Source organism: Anomalospiza imberbis, chromosome 3 (assembly GCF_031753505.1).
Source record: "Anomalospiza imberbis isolate Cuckoo-Finch-1a 21T00152 chromosome 3, ASM3175350v1, whole genome shotgun sequence".
Classification (NCBI taxonomy): domain Eukaryota; kingdom Metazoa; phylum Chordata; class Aves; order Passeriformes; family Viduidae; genus Anomalospiza; species Anomalospiza imberbis.
Genome location: NC_089683.1, coordinates 66,836,628 through 66,863,871, shown reverse-complemented (window position 1 = coordinate 66,863,871; position 27,244 = coordinate 66,836,628). Strand labels below are relative to the sequence as shown.

General features: G+C 34.5%; 1 protein-coding gene across 18 annotated transcripts in view; it reads right to left on the bottom strand.

Moving 5' to 3' along the window:
* The window catches only part of STXBP5 (syntaxin binding protein 5), a 108,848-nt gene that overhangs the window by 39,151 nt on the left and 42,453 nt on the right, over nt 1-27,244 (bottom strand). For all 18 annotated transcript variants that reach the window (XM_068184892.1, XM_068184891.1, XM_068184895.1 and 15 more), the window contains 11 exons: nt 26,800-26,934; nt 25,562-25,625; nt 23,079-23,162; nt 13,916-14,039; nt 12,780-12,858; nt 6,916-7,070; nt 5,814-5,886; nt 3,537-3,684; nt 3,224-3,291; nt 2,159-2,199; nt 1,074-1,294 (listed from right to left, as the gene is read on the bottom strand). In XM_068184892.1, coding sequence (XP_068040993.1) covers nt 1,074-1,294; nt 2,159-2,199; nt 3,224-3,291; nt 3,537-3,684; nt 5,814-5,886; nt 6,916-7,070; nt 12,780-12,858; nt 13,916-14,039; nt 23,079-23,162; nt 25,562-25,625; nt 26,800-26,934 — 1,192 coding nt within the window. The remainder of the gene's footprint in view (nt 1-1,073; nt 1,295-2,158; nt 2,200-3,223; nt 3,292-3,536; nt 3,685-5,813; nt 5,887-6,915; nt 7,071-12,779; nt 12,859-13,915; nt 14,040-23,078; nt 23,163-25,561; nt 25,626-26,799; nt 26,935-27,244) is intronic.

Below are 27,244 nucleotides of genomic sequence, written 5' to 3'. Positions count from 1 at the left end.
AATGTTTGATGTTGTGTCGAACTGGATCATACATTTTAAAGAACTGTAAGTTCATAATGACTTTAGATTTCCTTCTCCAGGATCTGTAACAACATCAGAAGTAACTGCAGTGCAGTGTAAAGGAAGTTTTCAAGTGCTTTATTATCATCTGCAAAATAGAACTTAACTCATAGACTACAGAACATAGAACTACATGTTATTTTTAAAACGTTGAAGTGTACTGAGGACTACCTTAACTGGGGCTGATTAACAAAAATTGGTTAGAAAAAAACCTATTCCCTAAGAAGGGTATGTACTTGTACATAAAAAACGCACACAAAAAAGCCCCACATCTCAGGTCCTTAAACTATGACTTACAAGCGAGTAGAATAGGGAGGGGATGGTGTGTGTGTCTGCTGGAGGAAGGAGGTGAGAGGAAAAAAAACAACTACATTACAATTAACACTTAGAACAGACAACACTTTATAATTAAATGTTAGGTTTTAGTTAATACATTCAAATATATAAATTTGCACATGTGTTTCTGATTTAAGAAGAAACTTCTCAACTTACTCTTCTTGTAATAGAATCATTATATCTTATACAGAATAAAACAGTGACACAGCAAAGTTCTTAACAGATTTCAGGGCATGTTTGGCACATTTTTTCCTCTTCTAGCTCTGCATACTGCAGAAGTTTTGACAGGACAGATGGTAATTATAAGGACTCAAGGGACCAACTCCCTAAAAGCTTTGAAATTCTTCAATTCCATAGCTTATTCACTTCTGTTACCATTTTACCTTTGATAGAGCCAAGTTTGGATCCACTATTTGCTTTGATACACCAAAGAATGATTATTGCCTCCAAAACCTCAAAAAGTCACTGAAAACCAGTATCTCGGTGTGCAACATTTACTTTTGTTGAATTTCATAATTAATTACTTTCTCTCCAAAAACCTAGATCTCTGTTTTGAGCCAATTATTTTTGTCAATTTCACTAATATAATTAAAGACAAAAAAAAAACTTAAGAAATTGCTAGAACAGTCTTATTATAGCTAAATCGTACAAAGTTAAAAATGGTCATAACTCTTTACCGGAATGACTTCTGTCGTCACTTCCTGCTTGCTGAACCTATAAATAATGACATGTGCAGAAACTCCAGCTATGCACAGCATTCTACTTTCTGGACACCATGAGATGATCTGAATAGCATATGGATCTTCATCTACTATATCTGTGTTTGGCCTGTCATCTTTATTCCGTGATTTTTCAAATACTTTGGCTGTTTTTAGCTTATAGAGTACTTGCAGCGTTACTAGAACAAAACAAAAGAGAAAGATTAGTTTTGATCTAAACATATAGCTAATTCTTGAAATGTATCCTTCTCAATTGGAATTTTAATTCTGTGTTAGGTTTTCTTTCAATTATCTTCATGCTGATTTCAAACTTCACAGGCATATTATCCTATCGATGGCCCAAATTACTGCTATAAATACTAATCACAACATTAGTAAAACCTAAATTATAGCATCCCTTCTCCTCTTCCATATTTCATTGGTTTTATCTGAATCACATTTCCCTAGTTCATCAGTAAGACTGTCATATTAGAAAGACTCAAAAGTTTTTGAATCAATAAAGGGGATACTTGCAATTTCTCCCTTAATAGGTTTATTTACCTGTTTTAAAAAGAAACTAAGTATCTTTAACAGAATCTTCTTTTGACAGATCTGTGCTGAACAGAATTTTTAAGCATACAATCAAGCAGGTTTGGCTCACCCCCTCCACCTCTCCCAGGTTCCACTCCCACTCTGAACCGAAATTAAAGATCTGTAACACTTCAAACAGTCCTCCTCCCAGCTTTTAAACATATACATTGCATCTGTTCCCTCCCACAACCACACACGCCTTAGCCTTTTGGAATCTCACCAGTTTTCCACAAGTTTTCAAAGACAACTGATGACAATTCCAAGACTGCTTTAAACAGTTTTTAAGTACCAAGAGTAGTGGTTAGTTCCAAGTAGAGCAATTCAAACATCTAACTTTGTGCAATCATTTCTACTTTGAATTCTTCCTGCATTTTTCACTGTGAGTTGTGTAGAATATCAGATGTAATTGACCCTTTAACTGAAGAGGAAAAATCTAAAACTGCACAGGAAAAATCTCTACTGAAAACACTTACTTGCTGATGCATCCCAAAACTTGATTGATCCATCAGCATGCCTATGAAATATAAAAAAAATAATGCGATGATGAAATGATTAGTTGGAGTGCTGGACCTCTATGGGAAAGTACACAGTTAATATTCTATTTTTATTAGTCTTTTTAGTGACTCTTTATTTTCACAATTTATTAAAAGCCGATATTTTATCAACATGTGCTCCAATTACTTTGGACAGAAGAGACTAGAAAAACATATAAAAGCTAACTTCCTGATTATTCCACAGTAAGATATTCATTTACTATTTTAAATCCTGAGGCATACCTTACCATGCACTGTTTTTTGAAAGATGTCCTATATTAGGAGCAGCACTTATAAAGAAGATGCCTAAATATACAGTATCCCACTGTTAATGAGTCACCTAACTTATTTATTTAGCCTTGAGTTTGAGAATCAGATGACTATATTTTTTCACAACTGTCTCAAAGTCTCTGCAATGTGTAGTACAAGGTAACAGTAATCCTGATTAAGGCTAATGGGCTGTTCTAAAATCACTTTAGTAGTCCTCTCACTTTCAGTGATACACTGCACAGTTATAAATTAAATTTCACTTATGTTACTTACAGTACTATTAGAAATATCAGTCTCAAATGATCAGATTTAAATATTTGTTTGTCCTTTTTGAGATAAAAAATTGGCTTCTCTTTGAAAACTGAACTCAGTAACTACTTAATGAACTACCATGCTTTAAAACAATATCAGGTATTTTGCAAAAATCAAAGAAAAAAAGGTGATTTTGATCCAAGATACTTTCATAGTAAGCACATGTAATCACAATACCTAATAATAATAATGATGATGCCTGTGAAGCACCTGCTATCATTTTGTTACTACCTTCCCTTCCACATTCTGCTTTACTTTCTCAGTAACACATCAAGGAGATTATGCCAAGAACATGTCTGATAATCATAATTTCATGAATCACTCAAACCACTCATACAAAACAATGCTTTAAAGAGATACAAAAAATTTACACTTCTCCTTAATGAGCTAAGAAAGTTATTAGTAGACTATGGTATCACTTACCCTGTAATAATTATCTCTGAATAGCTCTGAGTGATCACACCCCAGTTGCCTCCACTGATAGGCCATTCCTGGAAGATTAACAAATACACTGAGGAAGAAAATATCATACAGTGCAAATTAAGGCAAACTACTGCAGATACTGCAGATCCTCTCCAAACATTCAGACATTGGCCACATATATCCTCCCCTGCTATTAACCACTGTCAAAGGCAGACTGAGTTAGGTGAAGCTCTGGTCTTAGTATGGCCACTCCTGTTATTTAGAGCTTGTGATTCCCATTTTAAAATACAAACATGAGTAGTAGATGTTGTACCTTCTTACTGTAACCTTGACGTTTCTGTCGAGCACCAACTGAATAGAGTGCAGGTATGAGATCCACTGGACAATCAGCAAAATATTCACAACAGGTAACCGGAGACTCATGTATAGTCAAAGGATAGGGATTCTCAAATATAGGATACCTTTAAAGGAAAAAAGAGGTTAACTGTTAATCTAAGGAAAACTTTTTTAAGTGCAGAACACAAACAGAACACTAAGGACTAAGCTGGCATTCTTTTCGTACAGAGCAAAATATCAAATTAGACCATGAACAAATACACTAGACAACTTTACTGCTCATCCAGTACATTATAAAGATAGTGTAGTACTCTACATGGAATCTAAAGTTTGTACAGTTTTTAGAGTTTTTCTAGAACATTATTCCCTGTCAGTTTATATTTTCAAAAGCTTACAAATTTATCGGCCTGTGGAAAAAATTAAGCTGCCAAGTCTCAGCTGAAGTAATGTGGAGCTATGAATTTATTTCTAACTCTTCAGTCTATTCTTCTAGGGATAAAGTCAGGAAGACTCCCATCTCACTTTGTATTAGCACACTGTACTAAAACAGAAAGTTGTCAGCATTTTGCATGGACAAATTTTGCTTCATCTACTTGCAACTCCAAGATCACCTTCTGAAAATTACAGATAGTACCACTCAGCTACCAATTAGAAGAACGTACACACACATGCTCCCCACCACTACCGCCATCTGAAAAGTGACAGAGGCTTATAATGAGGAAAAAGGTCAATAGTACTAACAGAGGTAAATGTATCTGTGTTCAAAGAACATTTATCTCCAGAGAAATGCATGCTATACATTTTACATTTTTTTTGCTATACGTTTTATCTCCCCTTTTTTTGGTAGAGGTGGAAAGACACAGCTTCTCAACTCATCAAAAGGAAAAGTTAACAACAACAGATGAAAACATTCTGTGCACCAGGAACTTTATACAGGGCTATATGGAAAGCTACAAATATATTTTAAAAATTACATGCAGAAGAGGCTTAACAAAATATGACAAATCCCTGAGAACACAAGGTAAAAGGAAGCCTGTGATTTTTTTTGGTATTAATTTTATTTCTTTTTCAGGTGTCAAACAACTAATAGTTTGCAAGCCAATCATAACAAAGACCAATGTAAAAGCTGTGTAACAGTGTAAACCGCTGAAGATCTTTCAGTATGAAATAGAATAAGCTTTAACATAACTTCAAATTTCAGGCACTTCAAACTAAATATGAATGTTGACACTTCATGCTATTGATATATCAGAAACAAGTTTTGGATACAGCATACGGCCATGTAACATTTGGAAAACCTAAATTTAATTGTTCAATAGCTGCACAGATATTAGGACAAAACTTGATCTTCTTCCAAATTCCATAGAATCTTCATTATCTAAGATGCCACCATTGACTTTGAGGCCAAATATTTAAAGGTTTTTGTTTTGCCTTAGAAGAATGTTCTTCATAAGGATTTTTCTCCATTGACCATTGGAGATTTTTAATCAGGAACAGTACCAAGGTCTTACCAAGTTCCTCTGCTCCTGATCCCTTAACAGCTAGTTTTTACTGCCTATACAAATTTCAGTACCCTTCATAAAAACAATTTATAGTGTCTAGAATTTTTAATCAACACTAGTAAGAGTGTATGGACTACTCCCTGGACAAAGCAACAGGAGACTCAACGTTTTAGGCAGGTATTATTTGTGAATACTGCAATAGCACACTCCTTTTAAGCAATTTCTTACCACAGATGTAAACCAGAGAGTAGATTTTATCATTCAAATTTTATATATACGATATTATTGCATCAGTATGGAGTTACTTTAAGCAATACAGGTAGTAATTTGGCAATAAGATCAGCCAACATTCAAGTGATGACAACAGCCAAAATTACTTGGGTTATCTGATCAGTTCTTCTTCCTGCTGCCTTCCTCAAAACTGCAAGCTCCCCAAAACTTCAAACTCCCCTTACAACACTAAGGAATCAACTTGAAAATAAACTGTGATACTTAAAAATCAGAAGTGATCTATGAATAATTTTAGTCAGTCAATCAAACCTGGAAAAAGTCACATGATACTCTACTCATCTACTACATATTAACTTGAAAAAAGTTGATATAACAGGATTGTCAGTTCATCTGCACAAATTTAATATTTAATATTAAAAATTTTATGTTCTGAGGTATTAGGTTAGACTAAAAAGGTATAAAGTAGAACAGTAGGCTGATCACTGTAGCCAGTGATTGAAAAGACTACGGAAGATTCTTACCCATTTTGTGCAAGGTCAATCAGTACTAAGTCCTTTTCTAGGAGAACAACTACAGCATACGGTTCCTGAAAGTCTGAAAACAACAACAAAATGTTACCTATTGGTAAATGGAGCCCATGCATGTACAGCCTCAAGAATGGAATCAGTGCTTGCACTCTGGCAGCTGAGATTAGAAAGCCACTTAGATTACTATAGCTTTTGAAGATATTTTATACAGACAGACTCCTGAATCATCCAAGTGTGGAAAAATCATGTTCTTTTATTCAATATTCTCAACAGCTCAAAAAACGGAAAAAGGAGCATGCAGAGTAAATTTTCTAAGCAGGTTATATGGGTGAAAGAGCCAATTTCTGAGTAACATCCTCCCACCCCTAAACTGCATTTCCTCATATTCAGTGGGGTTTAAGTTTTACTTGCTTACAAAATGGCTCAAAAGACAGCTGACTTGAAAGTAAAATAAGAAACTTGAAAAAGTTGCCAAAGTTTAAATTGCCCTCTTTTAGCCAGATCTCAAATTCCAAGCTAAGCAGTTTAATATACTCTAATGGAAGCTGACAGCTAAAACCATTTGAATCATCAGCAATATAATACTATTAATCTGAGGTAACTACCTAAACTATGATAAGAAATTGCCTGCTGCAGAAGAGCGATTACAGGTTAGTGATGAAATCCATCTAAGTGTTGGAATGAATAAAGCCACTAAAAGCTTAAAATAATACAAAAATGCTCCTCATGGTTTAGCACTGACTGGAAAGGCCTTATGTGCCCAAATATCCAGAGATGCACGCATCTGCTCCAGTAACTACAGCTTAAAGTTGTAATGCTTTCAGTCTGCACATGTTTTTGAGATGAAAAAAAAAAAACAAAAAACATGCTATGAGTAATTGGCATTTTTCTAGATGCAAAATTTGCTTTACAATGAACTATTCTATTCATGTTTTGGCAAGAAAACCACACTTCAGACAATAGGGATAACAGATGTTGCTGCTGCAGTCTGATCCCCAGAGATAAAACAGAAAGACAATAGCAAAGAATATTCTGATGGGATAAAACTCCAGAGATAAAAAATCAAGGTACAGAGAAAAATCTTTACAGAGCCTACCATTAGGATATGGTGTTTCACACAAGGTTAGAAAATCAACAATAGAATAATCCATTTCTAGCACAGCAGTACTTTTCCCATGCATGACTGTTAAACAGGGTCTTCTTCCTACAGTGTCATATGACAAGCCTCCTGAGAGAATGATGAAAGGCTCCCTGGAATAAAGCAGAAGCATTTAGGATCAAGTCAGGATAACATGCTAAAAAGAGACTGGGCAGGTTTTGCAACCTTATGATAAAGTTCAATGAAATATCATTAAGCAGAGATCGAGTAAAAATAATGCAAACTAGCTCTCATGAAATATACAGCTTGGGTATGTATGTAAAATCTTATTCTAATTCATGTTTGTCAGACATCTCCTCCAAGCATTTTGTTGACTTAACCAATCTTTATAACTTCTTGACAAGGTGAGATATTTTTAGAAAAATTTGTATTACTTTAGAGTTGTTTCTTTTCTACTGACTTTCAGATTCGCCAACAGTCCCATTTTTCCATAACATAAAACACCCCAGCAAAATCAGGAAGAAACAGTCCCATTTACTTGCTGTACAGTAATATGACTGTCTTGGAGGTGCAAGCAAATGCTTGATAAGCTTCTAAAACATAACATCTTTTAAGTAACATCACACATTTACTCTAGATGTTTTATCCATTTTCCCCCCACCAACATGCACAAAATTCAAGAAACTACTTTGTCATACATTATTCTTACTGTAAAATCAAATAGCCAAGTAGAGCAAAGCAGAGATAGTTCTTCTAGTCTTGAGAAGAGATTAGAAACTTCCTTTTTTTTTAAAGCCTTTGCAGCAACATACTTTTAAATATATACATATATTTCCAATATGCACATAATGTACAGTTTACTATTTTATTTATTGAAAAACAAGATTAAGTATATATATTAATTTTACCAGTTATTTTCTTATTTCCTGATTGTCAAGAATCATTCATTTTAATACCGCTTATGCTTGAAATAGGACATAATCCTTTTTAAAGAGTAGATTGACTGTAAGTATGCATCTCAAAAAATGAATGTTACTCATTACTTACTATTGCCTGAAATTTCACATTATATTTCTAAGGAAAAATAGGCACTTTGCATATCTATCAGTTCCCTCTGATCTACTTTTATGCTCACTTTCAGTAGAAATTCTACCCTTCATCTGCATCTTCCTTGAAGTAGCTAGTATATCAGTATCTGGAGAAAATTTCTACAGAAAAAGAACCCATCCTTATATATTGTAAAAAGAGAGGAAACATTTTTTTTTAAATCCTTTCCTATAGTACCATATTTTCCATACTGTCTGAATGGCTTTCCATAGCTGGCATTTAAAACACAAAGTGAGACTAGATACGTCTGAATTCTTGAAAACTATATAATAAGGGTTCGGTTTACACACATGCTGCAGTTCATGAGTTTAAGACTTGGTTGAAATGTACTTTGTGTTTGTAGCAATGAAGGCCAAGCAGACTGAGATAAGCCTCCAGCTTCTACAAGTATTTCACAATCAGCTTGATCTTCCAGAAAGATCCATGACCGAAGATTTGATAGGATCAAGGAGCACTGCTGGCCAAGGAAGACACCTCAAAGGAACAGCCATAAATCAGACCAAGGGTCCATCAAGTTCAATATCCTGCCTCCAACAGTAGCCCAGAATGTATCTCTAGAAGAGGATTAAGTTTGCTCTGAGTCTTCATTTAATCTCAGCTCTTCATATTGAAACTTCACACAATCTTTTATGGTCAGGTCCACGAAGAAATTTCAAGAAAGTTATACACTTGAACTTAGTCTGGTATTTTTCAGTATGTCAGTGAAGAGAAAAACACTGGTGAGGTCTCATTGTGTTGGAATGATTTACTGCAGTATTTTTTTGTCCAAAGAAATATCAGATTTTTTAAACAATAACGCTGCAGGACAATTTGTAGTAGTTATCAGATTTGCACATTCACTGGGATCAACTGACAGTAACAAAGTAACAAATTTCAATTTTTAATTTTCAAACATCACAGTGACAATTGTATGTCAGCTTACCCAGGTTTTATTTCTCAAGGTAATCAAACTAATTTGGGCAGGTTTGCCAGATGCAAGGAATGGAAGAGCTATGAATAGAGAACACTGAACTGTCACACAGATTTTCCACAAATGAATCGAAGATTAAACCTGACTTGAGTCTGCCAGAAAGACCACTAGAAGTTTGTGTATGAATTTTTCATATTTTCATGAAACCATGGATTTACCATGAACACAAACTGTGCATTTTCTAATTAAAATGTTGCCCTTCAGCTGTGATACATATTGAAAAGTTAGTGCACATCAATTAGAAATACATAATTTAAAATAAAAATTTAGAAGATTTGTACTTTATATAATAGATGAGACTGATTCAACTTTGCGAATTACAGTTTACCTACCTGAAACAATGGAAGACATTTAAAAAAACACAGGGTTTAGATCTTGGAGAATTGCTTTATAGCATTTTTAGCAGCTGCTCATACAGAGATTCTTTGAAACAGTTCAGCTTCAGCAGGTTTGCAAGTAATCCCCTGACATTAATTTCCTCATCAGTGAAATATGTAGAATTACTTGGAGAATACTATATGAAATTGACTATAAAAAGGTGGCAACAGGTAATTGAAAAAAATTTCAGAAAACACAGGATTAGGTCTTGCAATGTATGAAAACATAATACAATTGAGAGTTGAGTGGCTCACAACCCAGGAGGATATTTCTGTTCAACTTTAGAAGAAAACTGTCAAGTGTGAGCCAGCTTCTGAGAATTCAGATGTGTGAGAGAAAGGTACATAGAGAAATCGGGTCATTGGCACCATCTGGCTTACTTTTCAAACCATGAGTAAATCTGTGGAGAAGTTAATCCTAGTATGAAGAAGGAAAAGACTTCAAGAGTTCATTTACCTTAATACTTGAAGTCCTGAAGTAGTAGTGAAGATAAAACTATGAATTTATTTTGGGAAGTGTGGTTTTAAACCAATAAGCTGGCACAAGAAAATAGCACTATTCAAACTAAATGAACAGATTAACAGCTTTTCCTTAGTGGGAGGCATCATCAGTAATGTAACCTCGGGATCCCAATCACACACAACCATCTCACTAAGATGACTCAGTGAGTCAATGACAGCTGCATGAGCTACCAAGACAAAACCCTTCTGAATTATGTTTTACATAGAGACTTCAGAGCTCTAATTTCTATTATACGCAGGCAATTTTACCATAATGCTAGTACCAACCAAAGTAAATACTGTAGGGCACTGAACCTGCATGACACGTGGAAAGTGGCATCAAGAAGGACTGAATCTGGAGGGGGAGGGAGTGGCACAAGGAAGCTTGAGAGTGTCTCTAGATTCACTTTAGACAGTGAAGTATACATAAAAAGCAATATGGGAACCTTTATTCATCAACAGAAACCTTTCTCCCAGAAATAAAGCTACAGACATACCCTTGTTGTAGGGTAAGTTACTTTGGCTCTGGACACTTCACCTTTTGCACTATTTACAGTAAACTTAAAAACCAAACCAACCAAACAAAAAGTAACAGAAAGCCCCACAAAGTTAGCAAATAAATAGGCAGCCTATAAAACCCAGGAACAGCCTCATGTCCTCCTTTTGTCCTGACCCCAGTTTTACAATATGGAAAACAAAATGCAGGAGAAAAAAAGTGAGAAGGAATTAATAAGAGCTGCAACAGTAAAAAGAATAGTGTCTGTAACCCTTAATATAGGTTGCCATTCATTATTGTCCTTCCTTTTGCATGGTTCTGAACCCCTTTTCCCCAAAACCAGCTCACTAGAAGCAATAAAAAAAACCAGTTCAGATCATATCAATGAAATGTTTTCCACTGGAGGAGATACTGAAACAGACATAGATCTTTGAGCTTTATCTATCTCTAGGATAGATAAGGAAGAAACAAAAAAGGGGTGATAGAAAGATGCTCAAAATAGAGCATGGAAATAGTGAACATTTTTTCCTAATAAAGATTTGAAATATAACTTAAATAAGCATTAAATAGTATATCTTAAAGGTAAGCTTTTTCTGCTTTGTTTTGTTTTCTTCTGATTTTTTATAATTTCTTTTTTAAGAACAGCTACAGTGAACTGCTACAGAAAATTCATTTGATATGTTTCTTACATTGTTTCAGTAGCATGAAAAATTTTATCCTGTCCAGAAATGATTCTCCACTGTGCTAGACATTAAACCATGAATAAGAAATTACAGCATTTTAGATAAAAGTTAAAATCTTATCTTACACATACTTAAACAATTCCAAATGATAAATAGAAAATCTACCAAAAATTTAGGTATTGAAAGATAGTTCTATCTTGCCTTAAAATTCTTGTAAGATTACAAGTGAAACTGAAAATTGAAGTGCAACCTAAAGTACACATAGTAGTAAATGAAAGTTTTCCAGTGCTCTGCTTCTCTACCACAGTGCAGATTGGTGAGGTTTTGCTTGTTGCAGGTTTTTCACCCGCCCCCCCCCCCCCCCCCCCTTACTTAAAGTTCAGGAAGTGTTATCAATAATTGTAGATTTAATAGTACACCGAAGATAGAAAACATTAGAGAAGAGTAAATCGAAATGTATCAAAACATTCAGTTTGGATAAACACCAGAAAGTGAGAGGTGCAACAGGAAAAAAAAAAAGCCAAATCAGGAAAAAGTAGCTTCCTCAAACCACCAAGAATTATTACAAATTATACTAGAATAAACTCCTCCTTAAACTATGTGAAAAGTCAAGTAGTTTTCACATTGTAATACTATGTCACAGAACAAGCTCCAAAGTAATTGTCTCCTTCAGAGTGACTATTCATAATAAAAGAAGGCTTTTGATTGCAGAAATTGTAACTTGCTGAAGCTGAGATTTTGTGATTATCTCTCTTTAGATCAGCTTTTGATATTTCAGTTGAGAAAGGATTACACAGATAGATGTAGACTTTGGCAAGAAAAATATAGCTTTCCAGATGATGATAGATTTTTAGAAAACTGGGAGCTAGCCAATTTTAAGTTTCTGTTTACCTAATTTTTAGCAGAAAATAAAAACACCTAAAGCCAGTGATGAGTATATAAACAGAATACTGTATTGTATCATTTAATTAACCATCTTCTACAGATTTGAATGCCTGAATAGCAAATAAAAATGGTACACAAACCCCCAAATATAAAAGAAAACAAACAAAAAAATCAGCTTTTGCAAATAGCTGAACAGATTTCCATAAATATTTTATCTTTATATTGCACTTTTACTCAAACCCTTTAGAACTAAAAATGAAAGAAATTCCACACAGTTCAGGAAATCCATCCACCCTAATCACAATCTTGGTAATAAAACATGCTGCTCTATAGATCTTGTAATTCCATCTGAGCCTCTTGCTGCAATTACTGCTTTGTTACACTGTTAATGTACATATTTATGCATATTTCACTGCATAAATTACTGCACTCTACTAGAAAAACTTATGTTAATAACATTTTAGATGGGAGGAACATGTATTCAAAATTAAGAATATCCAATTTGGGATACTATTTGTCAAAGTTCAATTTATCATGTCTGTGTTTTGGTGTCTTCTGTGCTTTATCAGCATTTTTTTCTTCAGAACTCTCAAAAAATTGAGGAAAAACACATACAAATTTTAGTAGCATGAAAGAAGAGTGTAGATAATGCATTAGCAGCATCGTTGTTTTGTATACAGTAATTCATTCACACAAATTTCTGTATTTTATTAATCTATGTCTGATTTATCAAAGCTAAAACAAAGCTGCACCATTAGAATATGCACCCCAACAACTGGGAAACAAAATCCATTCCCAGAGTGTTGCACATATGTTCATTTTGCATACAAAACAAGTCTTACCCAGCTCTAGTTGTTTTATATTCCACCTTAAGGATAGGTTTGCAGGGTTCTGGCTTCTTTCCATCCTTCAGCTGCTTTCCTAAAGTAAATGATTTTCCTGTGTTAATCTTGCAGTTCCGTAACATTACGGCAAGTAATGAAATTCACTGTGCAGCTTGAGAAGTATAAAATTCACACAACATATATTCAACAGCTTTGACAGTTATAGAGTATGCCTTGGAATAATTAAATTAAAAATTTGTTAAAGCTTTCAACACACCAACTTAGAAGGCTTAGGAAAAAGAACAACTCTAAACCTGACTGCTGCAGAAAATTTGTTTTCAAATGTATAATCCTCCCCTAAAGTGCTGTTTTAAGTAGCACTAGGAGATTTAAAATTTATGTTGTGTCTACCCTTTTGCAATTAAAATTGGTCAGCTTACAAGTAAAGTGAGGTTTATCCTGAGTATTATCCTTAAAGGTTGAGACTTCAATTGAGCATGAAAAGCCTGTTCTCTCTTAACTGCTCAATTATTGTCACTGATACAGACACATTTAAAAATCTTAAGTAAATAAGTTGCTAAGACATGAAATAGAGACATGCACAGCATGTAAGCCTGGCATTTGTGTAAAATTTACTTGAAGAGCACCAGTAAATTTCACAGAAGAACAACAACATGTAATGTTAACTTCCTAGATGAACATTAATGAAAGACCTCTCAGAAGTGGGAACATTTTACCAGATGCTATTCTTGTTCTGTTACAAACCCTTCCAAAAAATTTATGTGGTAATCTACACATTTATACATAAAACACGTACTTGCTCATATGTATTTTAAACAATATATGGGATTGTAATATAAGCAAAAAGTAAGTCCTGCAAAATATGCATTTGTTAACTCTGAGATCAGTGCCATTGTGTGAAAGACAAGCTCAAAGCTCAGAGAATTAGAGAAAGCTGGACTGATTTGGATTCTTATTTCATAAAGCTTTTTCTTTTTCAAGTGAAATCTATGAGAAACTGGCATGACTGAGAAAGATTTTTACTGCATTCCAAGTGCACTGTTAATGTTGTGTGCAAAACACACTTCTATTAAACACAAGTTCTCTATGTTTTAAGAGCTGTCAAGTGCAGTAGGTAACCATTTTCATCTTACCATGTGGAGTGATTGTCTGGAATGGTTTGGTAGGAGATTTTACATTCCATATGGTCAAGGTACCATCTGAGTGACTACAAATGAATTGTTTTCCTTCATGATGCCAAGCCACAGAGTGGATAGCCTATGCAAGAAAAAGCAAAACAACATAAGTCATGTATCTTATTATCATTTTATTCTTATACCTTCCTCAATGACATTAAACAGAAAACATTGATTAGAAAAATTACTAATTAAATAATACCTATCCCTATTATGTCCTAAGTTACCCATGTCAACTTTTCCTTACACAACTAGCATTTTCAGACATTTTACCCATCAAAAATACTGTCTTCACAGTAGTGACCTGTTTGGGGGGAGCAAGGGGGAACCCACCTCCTCTTCAGGATGGTATTGAAGTATTCTTCCATGAAGGCTAGCATGAAGAGAATAACTGCAAGCACATATTTAAGCTTTGCTAACCAAAACCTTTCATAATTGGGAAAAACATATTGTCCAGACAAAAAACATGGGATGATATTATTAAGTTCAAGTATTACATATAGTTTTGAGATGTTTATGTGGATGTGCACAAGAGGCAAGCATTGGGTCAAAACTTCCATAAAACAAGAATTGAAGTAACAAGTATTTTTTTGAAATTATGATGATGAAAGCAAAATATTAGCTTGGATGCTCTAATATTGCAATGGCAGAATCAAGGTGCAGGAAAGCACAGGAATCTACTCATAAATCTTTCCATAAATACAAAATCATCTCTAGATTCCTAAAATTAGGAGTGGAACAATTACACCATGCCACATAAAAGCTACAGAAAATAGCTAAATAAATAAAATCTAGTTGCTGCCTTCAGGCAAGAGGAAAGTAAACAATGATGCAAAGAATATAAATAAGGCAAAAATATTAACTCGCAAGAAAAGATTGGTGCCATTTCTGCTTCCAGCATCTCTGTTAGTACATGAAGATATTATGAAAGCATTAGATGATATTCAAGGGAATTTTAGTTATAGCATGAAAGCATCAGTAAATAATGAAACCTGAAAGTATTTCTTTTCCACCCAGAAGGTGCAAAAGGTACTATTAACAGCAAGAAACACAGAACTTTGGTATTACTGAAAAGGTAGATTTTATGATGAAGACATTATTCTAGGTAAAATACAAAAGCAGGTCCTGAATAAGTAAAAACTGGTGGACTCTACAATACCCTCAGTGGATAGCTTCAGTGGTGATTCTGCCTGTAAGAAGGGTTTACACTCACTCCAGCTCTGCAGGGACCTTAGGATTTCCTCTGTGAGGAAACCTGGGTGTGTGAGCAGTAGCAAACTATAACCAGCAATGACAGCTTAAGCAGTAATTACTGGGTGAAGAGCACATCTCAGGACTGATCCAAGTGAGCTTTGCTCAAACTGATTACACACAGATGAGGTCTACATACTTCATGACATTATACAGAGAGACACAGTTTACAGCAAACTGAATGGGAAAATCCAGAGCTTAAATGACAGAGGAAAATGGCTATGCTACATAAGTCTAAAGTCTCCAGTAAAAATTTCCCCAATACAAATTAATATAACATCTGGATATATGTAAACTACAGATTAAGTTTAGCATTTCTTTGTGAAATTTAATATTGTTTCCTATGTATTGTGGAATCACTACAGATTTTGTTAAGATAGATTCTGTGTACCAGTATCACATCTACACATGTAGCTCAGAAACAAACCTACATGCCTTACATGATGTCTCCTACTATCAAAGTGAAATACTCTTGCTCATTCTGCCTGTCAAATTTTTCTATAGCAAAAGCTGGTATTATAAAAAAAATCCTGCATAAATATTGGATTTTTATTTACCAACATTATACCAAATAAAGCAAGGGATCAATAATTTTGAGACTCAGTAAAGAGAAGGTTGCATTTAAAAAAGCTCATCACTGACAAAATAAATGTCTACAGCAGGCTTAGCAATACAATATAATCAGTACATTTTACATAATCTCCCATATGAAGTCTAACCCTGACAACAGTAGGCAGCCCATAATGTAAATGAAACAGTTTGATCCACATTTATGTAGAAATAGGACTTAAGAACTAATAAGAAAGCAAGCTTCATAAAAGGAAGGAAGAATAAATCTAAGAAATGATCACTTTTTCCTTTCCTTGAAAAAGAACGTCAAGGGAAGGGAAATGCAACAACTTGTAACTGTTGAAACAGCATTCATGCTTAAGAAGATAAAAAGATCTGAGCACAAAAGAGAAGGATGACTGCTCTCACTTTCTGCAAGGAACATGGAGGTAAAAAAAACCTCTGAAAAGAACAATGAGCCTTTTGGCTTTATGGCTATTTACTGCCTAGTTTTAGTCTCTTTAGTTTTAGAGTCACTTGATATATCTAGTAATGCAGATAAATATTTTTCAAAATGTAACTGAAATATATCCAACTGAAATATATCCTTTATGTTTTTTAAAATAATCCAACTAACAACTCTTTGGGCTGGGTATGATAAACTTTTGTATAGAGCAATATCCTTTCCTATCACACAATTCATAAATTCTTGTAAGCCTAAAAAATAAAAAACAACTCCATAAGTAGCTCCAGCACTATCTCAAGGTACACAACAAGCTAGCCTAGTGTCAAGACAGTTATAATGAAAAGACTACAATAACCTTAAGTAGTACTCGTTAGCTGATAGCACTAGTTGTTGACTAGCAAGAGTCTCAATCACCAAACAAAACTGATATCTGAAAAATCATCTCTATACACAAGAGCAAAAAAGTTTTGACATTTTTTCCAGAGTTAATATTAGTGCTGGAATTTGGAGGAATGCATAAAATAGAAAAATGAAGCAGAATCCACTGAGTCCACAAAACTACACAAATCTTCTAAGACACTAAAGAGCCACTAGGAGTAGTATATTTTTATTCTAATATTTTACACAAAACTTACTGATGCAGAATAAAAGTCTCTGTTTTAATATTAATTCCCATCATGAGTAAAACTACCTGTTTTCTTTTCAGTACCATAATGCAGCAGTATGCTTATATCAGCTGGTGCAGATCTAACTGTGTCTCAAATCTTTTTTGGTTGTATGGGACCAGAAATAACCCCTTATAACAAGATCATACCCAAGTATCACAAAGGATTGTTGTTCTATTTAAGGCATTTGTATCCATAATTGGAGTTGTCTGCACAGGTAAACTGAGTCCCAATCTTACTTTTGTTCTCAGTCCCTCCATTTACAAATACAGGACCTTTATAGGACCCAAATACAGGAATCTTTACAGGACCTCAAACAGAAAGAACTCCAATAAAAAAGCAACTAACTTTGTCTAAATAAAACTTCATATTTAATTAATTACCACTGAAGGTTACTTATTAGAAGTATTCCTACTATCCCCCTCACTTTAATTCAAATTTAAGTTAGCCAATCTGGACTCTACGGAAGTTTGTTTCAAAACTTCTGAGACAGTTATGTATTTTCTGGGGAAGTGGGGAATTGAATCTTACTTTTTTGACTAACAACACAATTAATCTTGCTGTCCTACATATGCATAAACTTTATTAGAAATTGTAGAAACTATCCCTAAGTTTTATGTAGCGATAGGCTGCACACAAACACAAAATCAATTCACCATCTGTTCCAGAAAGATGATCCCATGTGGAAAAATTACTGCTATGCTGCCTGCAAAGAAGGTGAGTATACCTGATTTTAAGACAGAAACACTTCTGCAGCAACTGCAGTAGTTAACTGAGGGAGACTTTGCAATCACAAATAAACCAAAAAAGTCTAAGGAACAAAATTAAAAGCATTTATATGCAAGGCTCCTACAAAAATATCTTAAGTAGATCACTAGCTTTTCAAAGATTATTGCATACTTAAAAACATTTTCTGAAATTTACTTTTACTTCTGCAATAGCATGTAAATATCCCTAGAAATAACTATTAGTTCTTGGTACTTTTAAGAGGTACAAAAATGAATAATTTAAATGCAGGCTTGCAATTTAAGAGAAAAGTTCATCAATAAAGACTGAAGCTTTTATGGTATTTTTCCACCAGGAGAATTTAGCTGTTTTAGTTCATTAAATACTGATACAAATAATCCCATTATTTTAAATTCATACAGGCTTATTTTAGCCCTACAGCTGATAACATGCATATGATTTTTGGAACATTTTGAGATCACTTTTCATCTGTCATGGTTTAACCCCAACCAGCAGCCAGGCACCACACAACTGCTCATTCACCAGCAGGATGAGGGGTAGAATCAGAAAATATGGTACAACTCATGGGTTGAGGTAAGAACAGTATAATAATTGTAATAAAAAAAGTACTCAGCACAACTAAAACATTAGTGTGTTACCAAAGTTATTCATAGTGAATCTAAACATACAGCTCTTTGGCAGGTGCTAGAAAGGAAATTAAACCTATTCCAGCCAAAACCAGAACACTGCATGGAGGATTTCAATGATGTAAACACAAAAGTTATTAATTTAAGCAGTTTACCCTGTTTTCAAGAGAAAATTTTTAATCCAGTTTTCTAACACTGAATTTAGACTACTGAAAATATGGAATGATCTATAGACATTGATAAGTCCTTTCATTATTCTTTGGATTTCTCCATGATCCTTTACTCTCTTGTGACATTAATTGAGCCTGAAATACACTGTGCGTGACTGGCAAAGTCCATAATTAGTTATTCTGCAAACCAGACTGGTTATTTACCATATCTTATCCAGATTTCACAGCCTTATTATGACAGTCCTTTAATTTCCATGGATATGGGCAGCATTTTTGCTTCAACATGAATGGATGATGATACTGACTTCCTTTTCTACCAGTTCAACAAAATATACAAAGAAAGTATTTTAAAGCTTGGGAGTACCTATGCTAAATCTCTTGTCAACAACCTAAGGAAGGGAAAAAATGCTGTGAAAAGAAGAAAATAAAAAAATGTAGCTAATGAGACTTAAATGACAATACAACATGAAGATTGTTTCAATGAAATGAAATACATTGACACACTTTGGTTTCTGGCAAGTCGCATACCAGAGTTGTTTCTCTTTCCCCTGTCCTCTTAATTCCACAAGCTACTTTGACATGGTTTTAATGCTCTAAAATAATCTGTTAAACTCAACCATGTACCAGAACACTGAGTCTAAAAACAGTAATCTATAATGCATGCTAGTTAATGCTGTCAAAGCTTACTTGACTTCAGAACAAACAAAATATTACTTGAAGAAGGGACTTGATTATAAAACCAGCTAGTTTTTAGAAGTTACAGTTGAGGGAATAGGGTTTTTTTTTTTAGGAAAAAGCAATACTTGAGAAATTTGTTTCATTTCTTTCATGAACATACAGGTTGGGAAATGACTGCAATATAAACTGTATTTCACATAACAAATGCACAGCTTACTTTACTTAAATCCACAATGTCTCCATACAAAAGGCTTAAGAGCAGTGCAATAGGAATATAGTTTTACTGTTTCATTGAGTCCGCCCAAGACAAAAGGGATGTTTTGAGTACAGGGCTTCAAAGACATTTTCTAAACAAAAGTTGATTCAGAGCTGCAGTTCCACTATGTACAAATAATTTCCTCCAAATTCTCTGAAAAAGAATGTTACATTTGTACATTATTTTAATTAATTCTAAATATTCAAAATAATACTATTATAGTAAAAAAATACACTACTTTAAATTAAGGATTTAATTCATAATATAGAAAGGTCAAGTATAAATTATAGATGAATTCTGTGAATTTTTGTGTAAGTAGAATGTTCTGGAGGGAAGAATATGCCAGCAATCAGCACTAACCCTAATCATGACCTAGAGCTGCATCCCCCAGCCATGGTTAATGTTACCTGCCTGCTCCTGTCCTTGGGGTGAGTGTTCTAGTGTCCTTGTGTTGCAGCTATTAGCCCAGGGTGCTGGGAAGGCGCATGTGTTCAGACAGGAAGAAAGTGTGCACAGTGTTCCATTAACCTGGCTTTCAGGCAACAAATGAGACTGCCCTACCATAACATAGGAATTTACTTCAAGAAAGCCTCCTAAAGGTCAGGCCATTTGAAATGAAATCAAGCAGGAAGCTACAAACCCATATAATTGGATTCAACATATTCCCTCAGGAAATAACAGATATCTTTCCAAAGACCCCTGGACACACAGGGATTTTTGACCCTCATTATGATGTTCCTCTGCTAAGGAAGAAAGGATGACATTTGGATCCCTGCACACATTGGAAGTTTTTGAGTTAAGAAAGTTGCATCAAATGATGGTGAAAGACTACACAGACCTTCAAGTGACACACTTTAAGAATAACATCAACTACAAAGTGATGAGAGAGGAGGAAACCAAACCAATGGCTAAGTTTCTAGCAAACATTCTTTATGGTATCAATGTCCTGGCCACTCTGCTCATGATGCATGAGGAAGCCTAGCCACCCACTAAGATGGCAAGTGTGATAAGACTGGACTAAGTAGCTCTCTTCGTACTGGTTGTCAACTCCACACTCAGAAGAACTCTCATCAAGAACAAGCGGGGAACCAAGCGTATAAATCCTGAGGCTTCAAATCCTGCTACTGGGCAGAATGTCACATGCATTACCCTAGGTGAGAGAAGAGGTGAAGCATGTTGTGACATTAGATGGTCCCTGTCCCTTGAGGGTAGGTTGGCACACATGTTCATGATGGAACACAGCCCTTACAGTCAGTGCGTGAAAGAAGGTCTCTAACAACGCCACGAAACCAGGAAATCAACAAGAAAGATTTTCTGCACAGAAATGCCCAAATTTGCATGGTTTGTTAGCAGGAAACAAAATGGCAAAGAACTTTCTTTGCTCTGCATCGCAGTAACCAGAGACAGAGGAGATCTCTTGGGACAAGGCACTGCTCCACTCTTGCACGCTAAGTCTTCTCTGCGAGCACTCTCGTGAGCAAGGAAACCACTTCATTACTAGACCGTCATTTTTTTTCTCTTCCCTTCCTAACCATTCCCAAGTTATGATAAACACATTTCTTTACCAAGGGTCTGACCTGAGATATTTCATTACCTCTTCTGCAATGAAAAAAACTCATATTGAACACCTAGATGCATTTACTTCTAAATCCTAAAGAAAATCAAAAGGTGCAACACCTGACCTATTCACTGATCTCTGCAGCCTCTCAAGTCAGAATTAGTTCCAAAAAGTACTGAGACAGATATCAAGTCAATTTTTAAATATATGGACCACAAAATATATTAAAAAAAAAAAAAAAAAAAGAATAAGCAGCATGGTGTCTACCTTAGGTAAGATTCTAGAAACGGCAACAAAATTTTAATAAAGAACAGAAGTAATTCACATATAGATGTGTATGATACATCAGATAGAAGTTGTCAATGTGCTTTTTGTGAGAGGTAATTATAGTCAAACAAACCTCCAAGAATGGTAACAGGCATGAGGTCCACAGAAACATCACTTAAGTTGTCTACAATGTGCTTTTTGTGAGAGGTAATTATAGTCAAACAAACCTCCAAGAATGGTAACAGGCATGAGGTCCACAGAAACATCACTTAAGTTGTCTACAACATTTTCAAAGTCCTTGAACAACGTATCTCAAAGGAAGCTAAAACTAAACAGATTAGATAGCTTGAACAAAAAAATAACTTGTTAACAAAGTAAAGCAATCTGGAATAAAGACAGGCTGGCACTAATTGATTAGTTCATGGATGCAGCTAAATGGTAGAGACCCTCAGGGATCTCATCTGCTCAGTTTATTCATAAGCAACTTGGAAAATTAGAACAGCAATATTAAGATGTCCAAGTCTGCTGACAGTACCAAACCACACTCAAAGCAGAAATCAGGATTTCAGTGAAAAACTGCAGAAAGACTTCAATTTTTACTGTCCAACTATGCCAATGACAAACAATGCCTAAATGTCAGGATTTCGACCTGACAAGTAACACCTGAAGAACAAGTCTGCTTTAATAGTTGGTTGTTTCAAGGAAGCATCTACTTTATGCTTGCAGCATCAAAAGGCTAATCCAATATCAAGATCAAGAGAAAAAGAAAGCAAGGCCAAAGGCAATTATTCCACATGATAAATCCAGCATGCCTGCATCTTCATATACACTATGCTGCTGTATTTGTGTTTTACAAAACAAAGACAAAAGAGAATGGTTAAAAAAGTTAGAGAACACAACAAGTAAGAGGTCTAGGAAGAAAAAGATGATAAAGACATGAGTAAATTCATGAAAATAAAAAAGATAAAGGTAATTAATTAGGTTCATGCAATGAAAATGGAAGGGAGAAAAATTGTTCTTTGCATAACACACTCTGCAGCTTATATGGACATTTCTGATGATCTAAAGGTTAGACTACTTCAGAGCCTCCTCCTCCAAGCAAAGATTGGTAGAATACACACAAGTACAAGTACTGAGCCAGAGCTGCCAGCAAAAAACCCCAACAACCCCGCTCCCCTCCCCCCACAAAAACCCTAAAGCTGATACTGAACAATGACAAAGCCATTTTATAGTCAACAAAATGTAATCAAGACCAATTTTATATTATTTTAAATTAAATACATCTACTTGCATATTATGCTGACTCATTTTTGTTCATCTCAGTTGTTCAAAAAATCTATTCTCTCAAGAACCAAGTTTTAAAGAAATAAATGTCACCTAATGCCATTGTTTTTTTAAACCTCATGCAGTTTTATTTCAAAGAATTGATCTTGATCTTATCCTACAGAGAAAAGGTGGTTAGAGAAATGTTGTAGTGAGACTATTTATTTAGTGCTTTCTCCCCCTGCACTTTCATCTCCCAGTTCCCACAATATGTGAGAGATTCCAAATTACAGAAATTGCTAAACCATCTTGTTTCAACTTAAGCCTTTAACAGAGGTGAAAGTCACACAATTAACAGAAAAAAGACCTAAAAGCTTAGTGTAGAAATCCAATCCATGCCACCATTCATTACTTTACAAACTTAAACTCAGTGAAGTTATTTGGTCTGAAGTTTATTATCCAAGCCCTACTGCTCTTTAGAGAAAATTTCCAGTACTTGCAATTTCAAAGAGACCTACTTATTGATCCACTGGTGACAGAAGCAGGAGATTAAAAAATAATAAAAGTCACTATTTGAGTAGTGAATTATATCCTCAGAGTAAGTAATGCAGATGAAAAATGTTACCTCGTCATGTGTATATCTGTAATCTGCCTTCTTTGACTTCAGGTCCCATAATACCACCGTCCCAGATTCAAAGCCAATCAGAAGCTGCATTAAGAAGATACATTAATTCTTTATACGGAAAATCAAAATGATATCATTTGCAATGCCTGAGGTTCTCGTTCCAAAAGATATGCATCATAATAGTACATATATTAACTACAAGTAGTAATACAAACAAAAATTAGAAGCAAAGGCCTCAATGTTAGAAAGGTTTACTTTGTAAACGGTTTGTTAGAAGGGTACTTTCTACTTTGTTAGAAAGGTACTTGCTGTCCTCAAGTTCCAGAAAACATAATGGACATTCATGCAAAATTAGAAATAAACTAAAGCATCATTCTGAAGTTTCCTTGGAAATCACTTTGAGTTGTAGAAAGATCTATATTAACCCTTCCTATGTGTATTCCATCCTGAGTGAAAGTAAGGGGTGTTGAAAAGGAGAACTTCATTGTGCATTTTCCTCACTGGAATTCATTCTGCTTAAATTTGCTGGAAGAATACAATATTCCCCCTGAAGTTCTCAGTAAGAATTCATTGTCTATAAAGAAACTATGTACTATGAGGTTTCTCAAGAAGTAAATCACAATTGCGATAACTGGCTGAAAGAACCACAGAAACATTATTTGTTCATAGGAAGAAAGCTAGATAAACTAAAGTAGACAATTTCCCAAATAATCTTTTTGCAAGAAGCAAGTTTAAACCTTTACTGCAGAGAGTGAAGACTCAAGTTGCTCATAATAATTGGTCAAACACATCATTGAGTATCTAAGTGTTTTGGTCTCTTAAGTGCTACTTCTCTTAATGGAAAAAAATATAAATAAACCATGTCCAACATAAGGAAGTAGTAACAGTTGAGTGCCAGACCTAGAGGTTTTGCCTGGACAGTCTTTTCAGCATGTTAAGATTTTCAAGGTGCACAGCTGTCTCCAGTACAAAAATAGCAGATCTCCTACAAGCTTACCAATAAAATATTTCATCTCTTTCAGTGCTATACAGCACTAAAATATAATAAATATTAGACGCATTTGATCTAGTAAAAGTGAATATTCAATTTTTGCCATTAACATTATGTATACTATTATTTTCAATTACCTTGCCTATGCTATGCCATATATTATAATTTTTCTATTTTAACTTAAAACAGTAGAAAACCCACCATGATTAGAAAGCTAAAAGCATGAACAAATTTTAAAAGTGCATACATGGGTGACTTTTGCAACTACACAGGGGTTTTTTAGTAATGTTTTTCTTATGAGAAATAAGAAAAGCGTAAGATCAAGATTTCAAAACACTGTTTGACAGCCTGATGAATAAAGCCAGTAATTTTTAAACTTTAAATGACAATAATTAGATGAGGGGTGGAATACATCAAAATAAATTGATCACCTCTATTTCCTGAAATTAAAACAGCTTCATTGCATTCATATGCTAGAGTCCATAAGTCCAGAATGTGATTCAATCCTAATTCTACAGAGAAACCCATTCATAATGCACTTACTGCAGTGAGCTCCATACTAATGAAAAAACCTCTATTCATTAAATCCTCAGCTGGACTGAAACCTCAAGTGTTTAGGATATAAGCTGATAACTAGCTAAAGCTTTCAAACCACTGCTAAGACAATAGGATCATTCCCTCTCTGCAATTTAATCTACTACTGTTGAAAAACACAGAGTAGACAAAAAACATTTCTCCAGCATATGTAGAGCATTAGTAAGCAAAATGGTATGTCACAGGACAAGGACTCCTGTCTTGCAAGGGCTTCAAGAACATGCACTCTAAAATTTCTTGTTAAGATGAACAGATGATTATGTTAATACTATCTCATAAGAATGAAAATACAAGACTAATACATAGATCTTTCTCACATATTTTGGTTTACTTTTCTGAAATAACTTGTTTTTCTGTAGGCCAGTTTCATCAGCAAAAAACACCTAGTGATTATAATAAATGGCCTAATATGGGAGTATGAGTTAGATGTCAAATTCCACAAAACCCTGTCTCAGATAATTTAATCTAAAGACTAAGTACATGGTATTCTATATAAATATGCTATATAAATAAGCATTTTAAAGTTGTGAAATAACACACAAGAGCATGATAAAGTGGAATTAATTTGCATCACACTTTAAGCACTCTAGTTATGATTGATGTTTTTTTGGTAACATCTTAATTTTTATCACCATAACTAAAAGTCTTTGCTTTTATTTCTAAAAGTTTTGCTGCTAATCATTTTCATCTGTGTTTTCAAATGCTTCTGATAACAAGATGATTAATTCCAGTAATGTGTCCTACAGTCACGTCTGTACTTTGCTTTCTATTACTTTCAGGGCTTAAAACCTTTGTTGTTCTCATATACTTAATCCTTCCTTAAATATCAGTGCTATCTATCCTTTAAAAATGTCTTGCTGTGAAAATAACATATTGAAGAGTCTTTAAAATATCCTACCTTTCCTTCATCCATTGGATTGTCACTAATGTGGACAACAGGTCCTGGGTGAGATTTGGATGACCTAAAAAAGAAAAATTTCCATTTAAAAAAAATTGTCCCCTGCCCTAAATGGTATCTCAAAATGATTTGAAGTAATACAGATTCCGCAGATACACAAGAAGCTCCACAGAAGCAAGTTGTGACATTTCAAAATGGAGTTACTTTTATCTTCAAGCCCATAAATATTGTGTCTATTTGTAGACACTTAGTTTCTGTCTTAAGGAAAGACTAATTTACTGCCTATCAACAACAACAAAAAATACAATTTGCTTTAAACATTTTATCTTAACATCTGTTGTTACAGAATTGACACTGTAGGATAAAGTGTTTACTTTTACACTGGAATAAGGGTTTTGACATTATCCATAAACCGCCCAAGATGGCCATTGTTACAGTAATACAGAATTAACACTTTATGTGGACTTCTTGCTATTGAAGAAGACGGACTAATAAAGAGTTGTGTTTGCTTCAACACCCTTTGGCAAGTGATGGACTTCATGCATTTTTGAAAGAAGATGTAAAGAAGATGTACTAGGAACAAAACACCAACACAAGAAACAGCAGCACACAACTACATCTTTCCCCCGCAAACTGCTATATTTGTACATACAATTTTAACATTGAAAACAGGAGATGCAGTGACAATAGCTATAAAATGTATTTTGGTCTTGAAATAGACTTATTTAAATTTGCATTTCAGAAAGTCACTTCCAACTCAGAATACATCAGCCCTCTTAAAAAATGCATTATCTTTACACTTTGGTCTTTAATTCACAACTGCAGAAGTTACATGTCTGTCCAAGTACCAGCCACACCATATTTTGATGCATATCATTTTTTCTTGTATTTTATCCCCACACATAGTGTGGGGGATAAAATATACATGCTATTTCCATGTCTATCTCAGGAACTATGATAAAATACTGTCAAAAGACAGAAACATATATTAACATTAGCACTTGACATGTGTGAAAATAAAATATCTACATGACTATGTACTTCAATTGTGTATGTAATGCAGTAAGATGAATATGGAGGCCTCTCTAGATAACAATGATATTCCAGCAACTAATGTTAACATCTGGAATATGAATATGGAGGCCTCTCTAGATAACAATGATATTCCTGCAACTAATGTTAACATCTGGCACATTGCTGTTGCCTCCCCTCCACGGACAAAAATTGGTTAAACTCACAGTTCAATGGCTTTATTCCACATGATGACATAGCCTGAGAGAGTAAATGATTCCACATTGACAATGTGAATGTTTCCTCTTTCAGTGCCCACATATAGCCATTTGCTTTGGAAAGGCAGGTGACAAAATGTTATCCTGGAAGAGAAAGCCACCAAAAAGGAATTAAAGAAATGTCTTTTTGTTATCCTACATTGCAAGGTTTATGCTACCAAAAGGCAGAAATAAGGCAACAGGCAAACAGGAATATATAAGACACGTTTGAGGTAAAGTAGAAAAGCCAGTACGTGACCAAAGTAAGAGATAAACAGACAAGTAGGACCTTAGGCAGAATAAAAAAATAGAAAGTGAGGTATTCTAAAACTCATAAATCATTAAAAACATTACAGTCACCTTTAAAAATTATTGAATGTATTTGATTGCTGTCATGTCAAACTTAAAATACAAT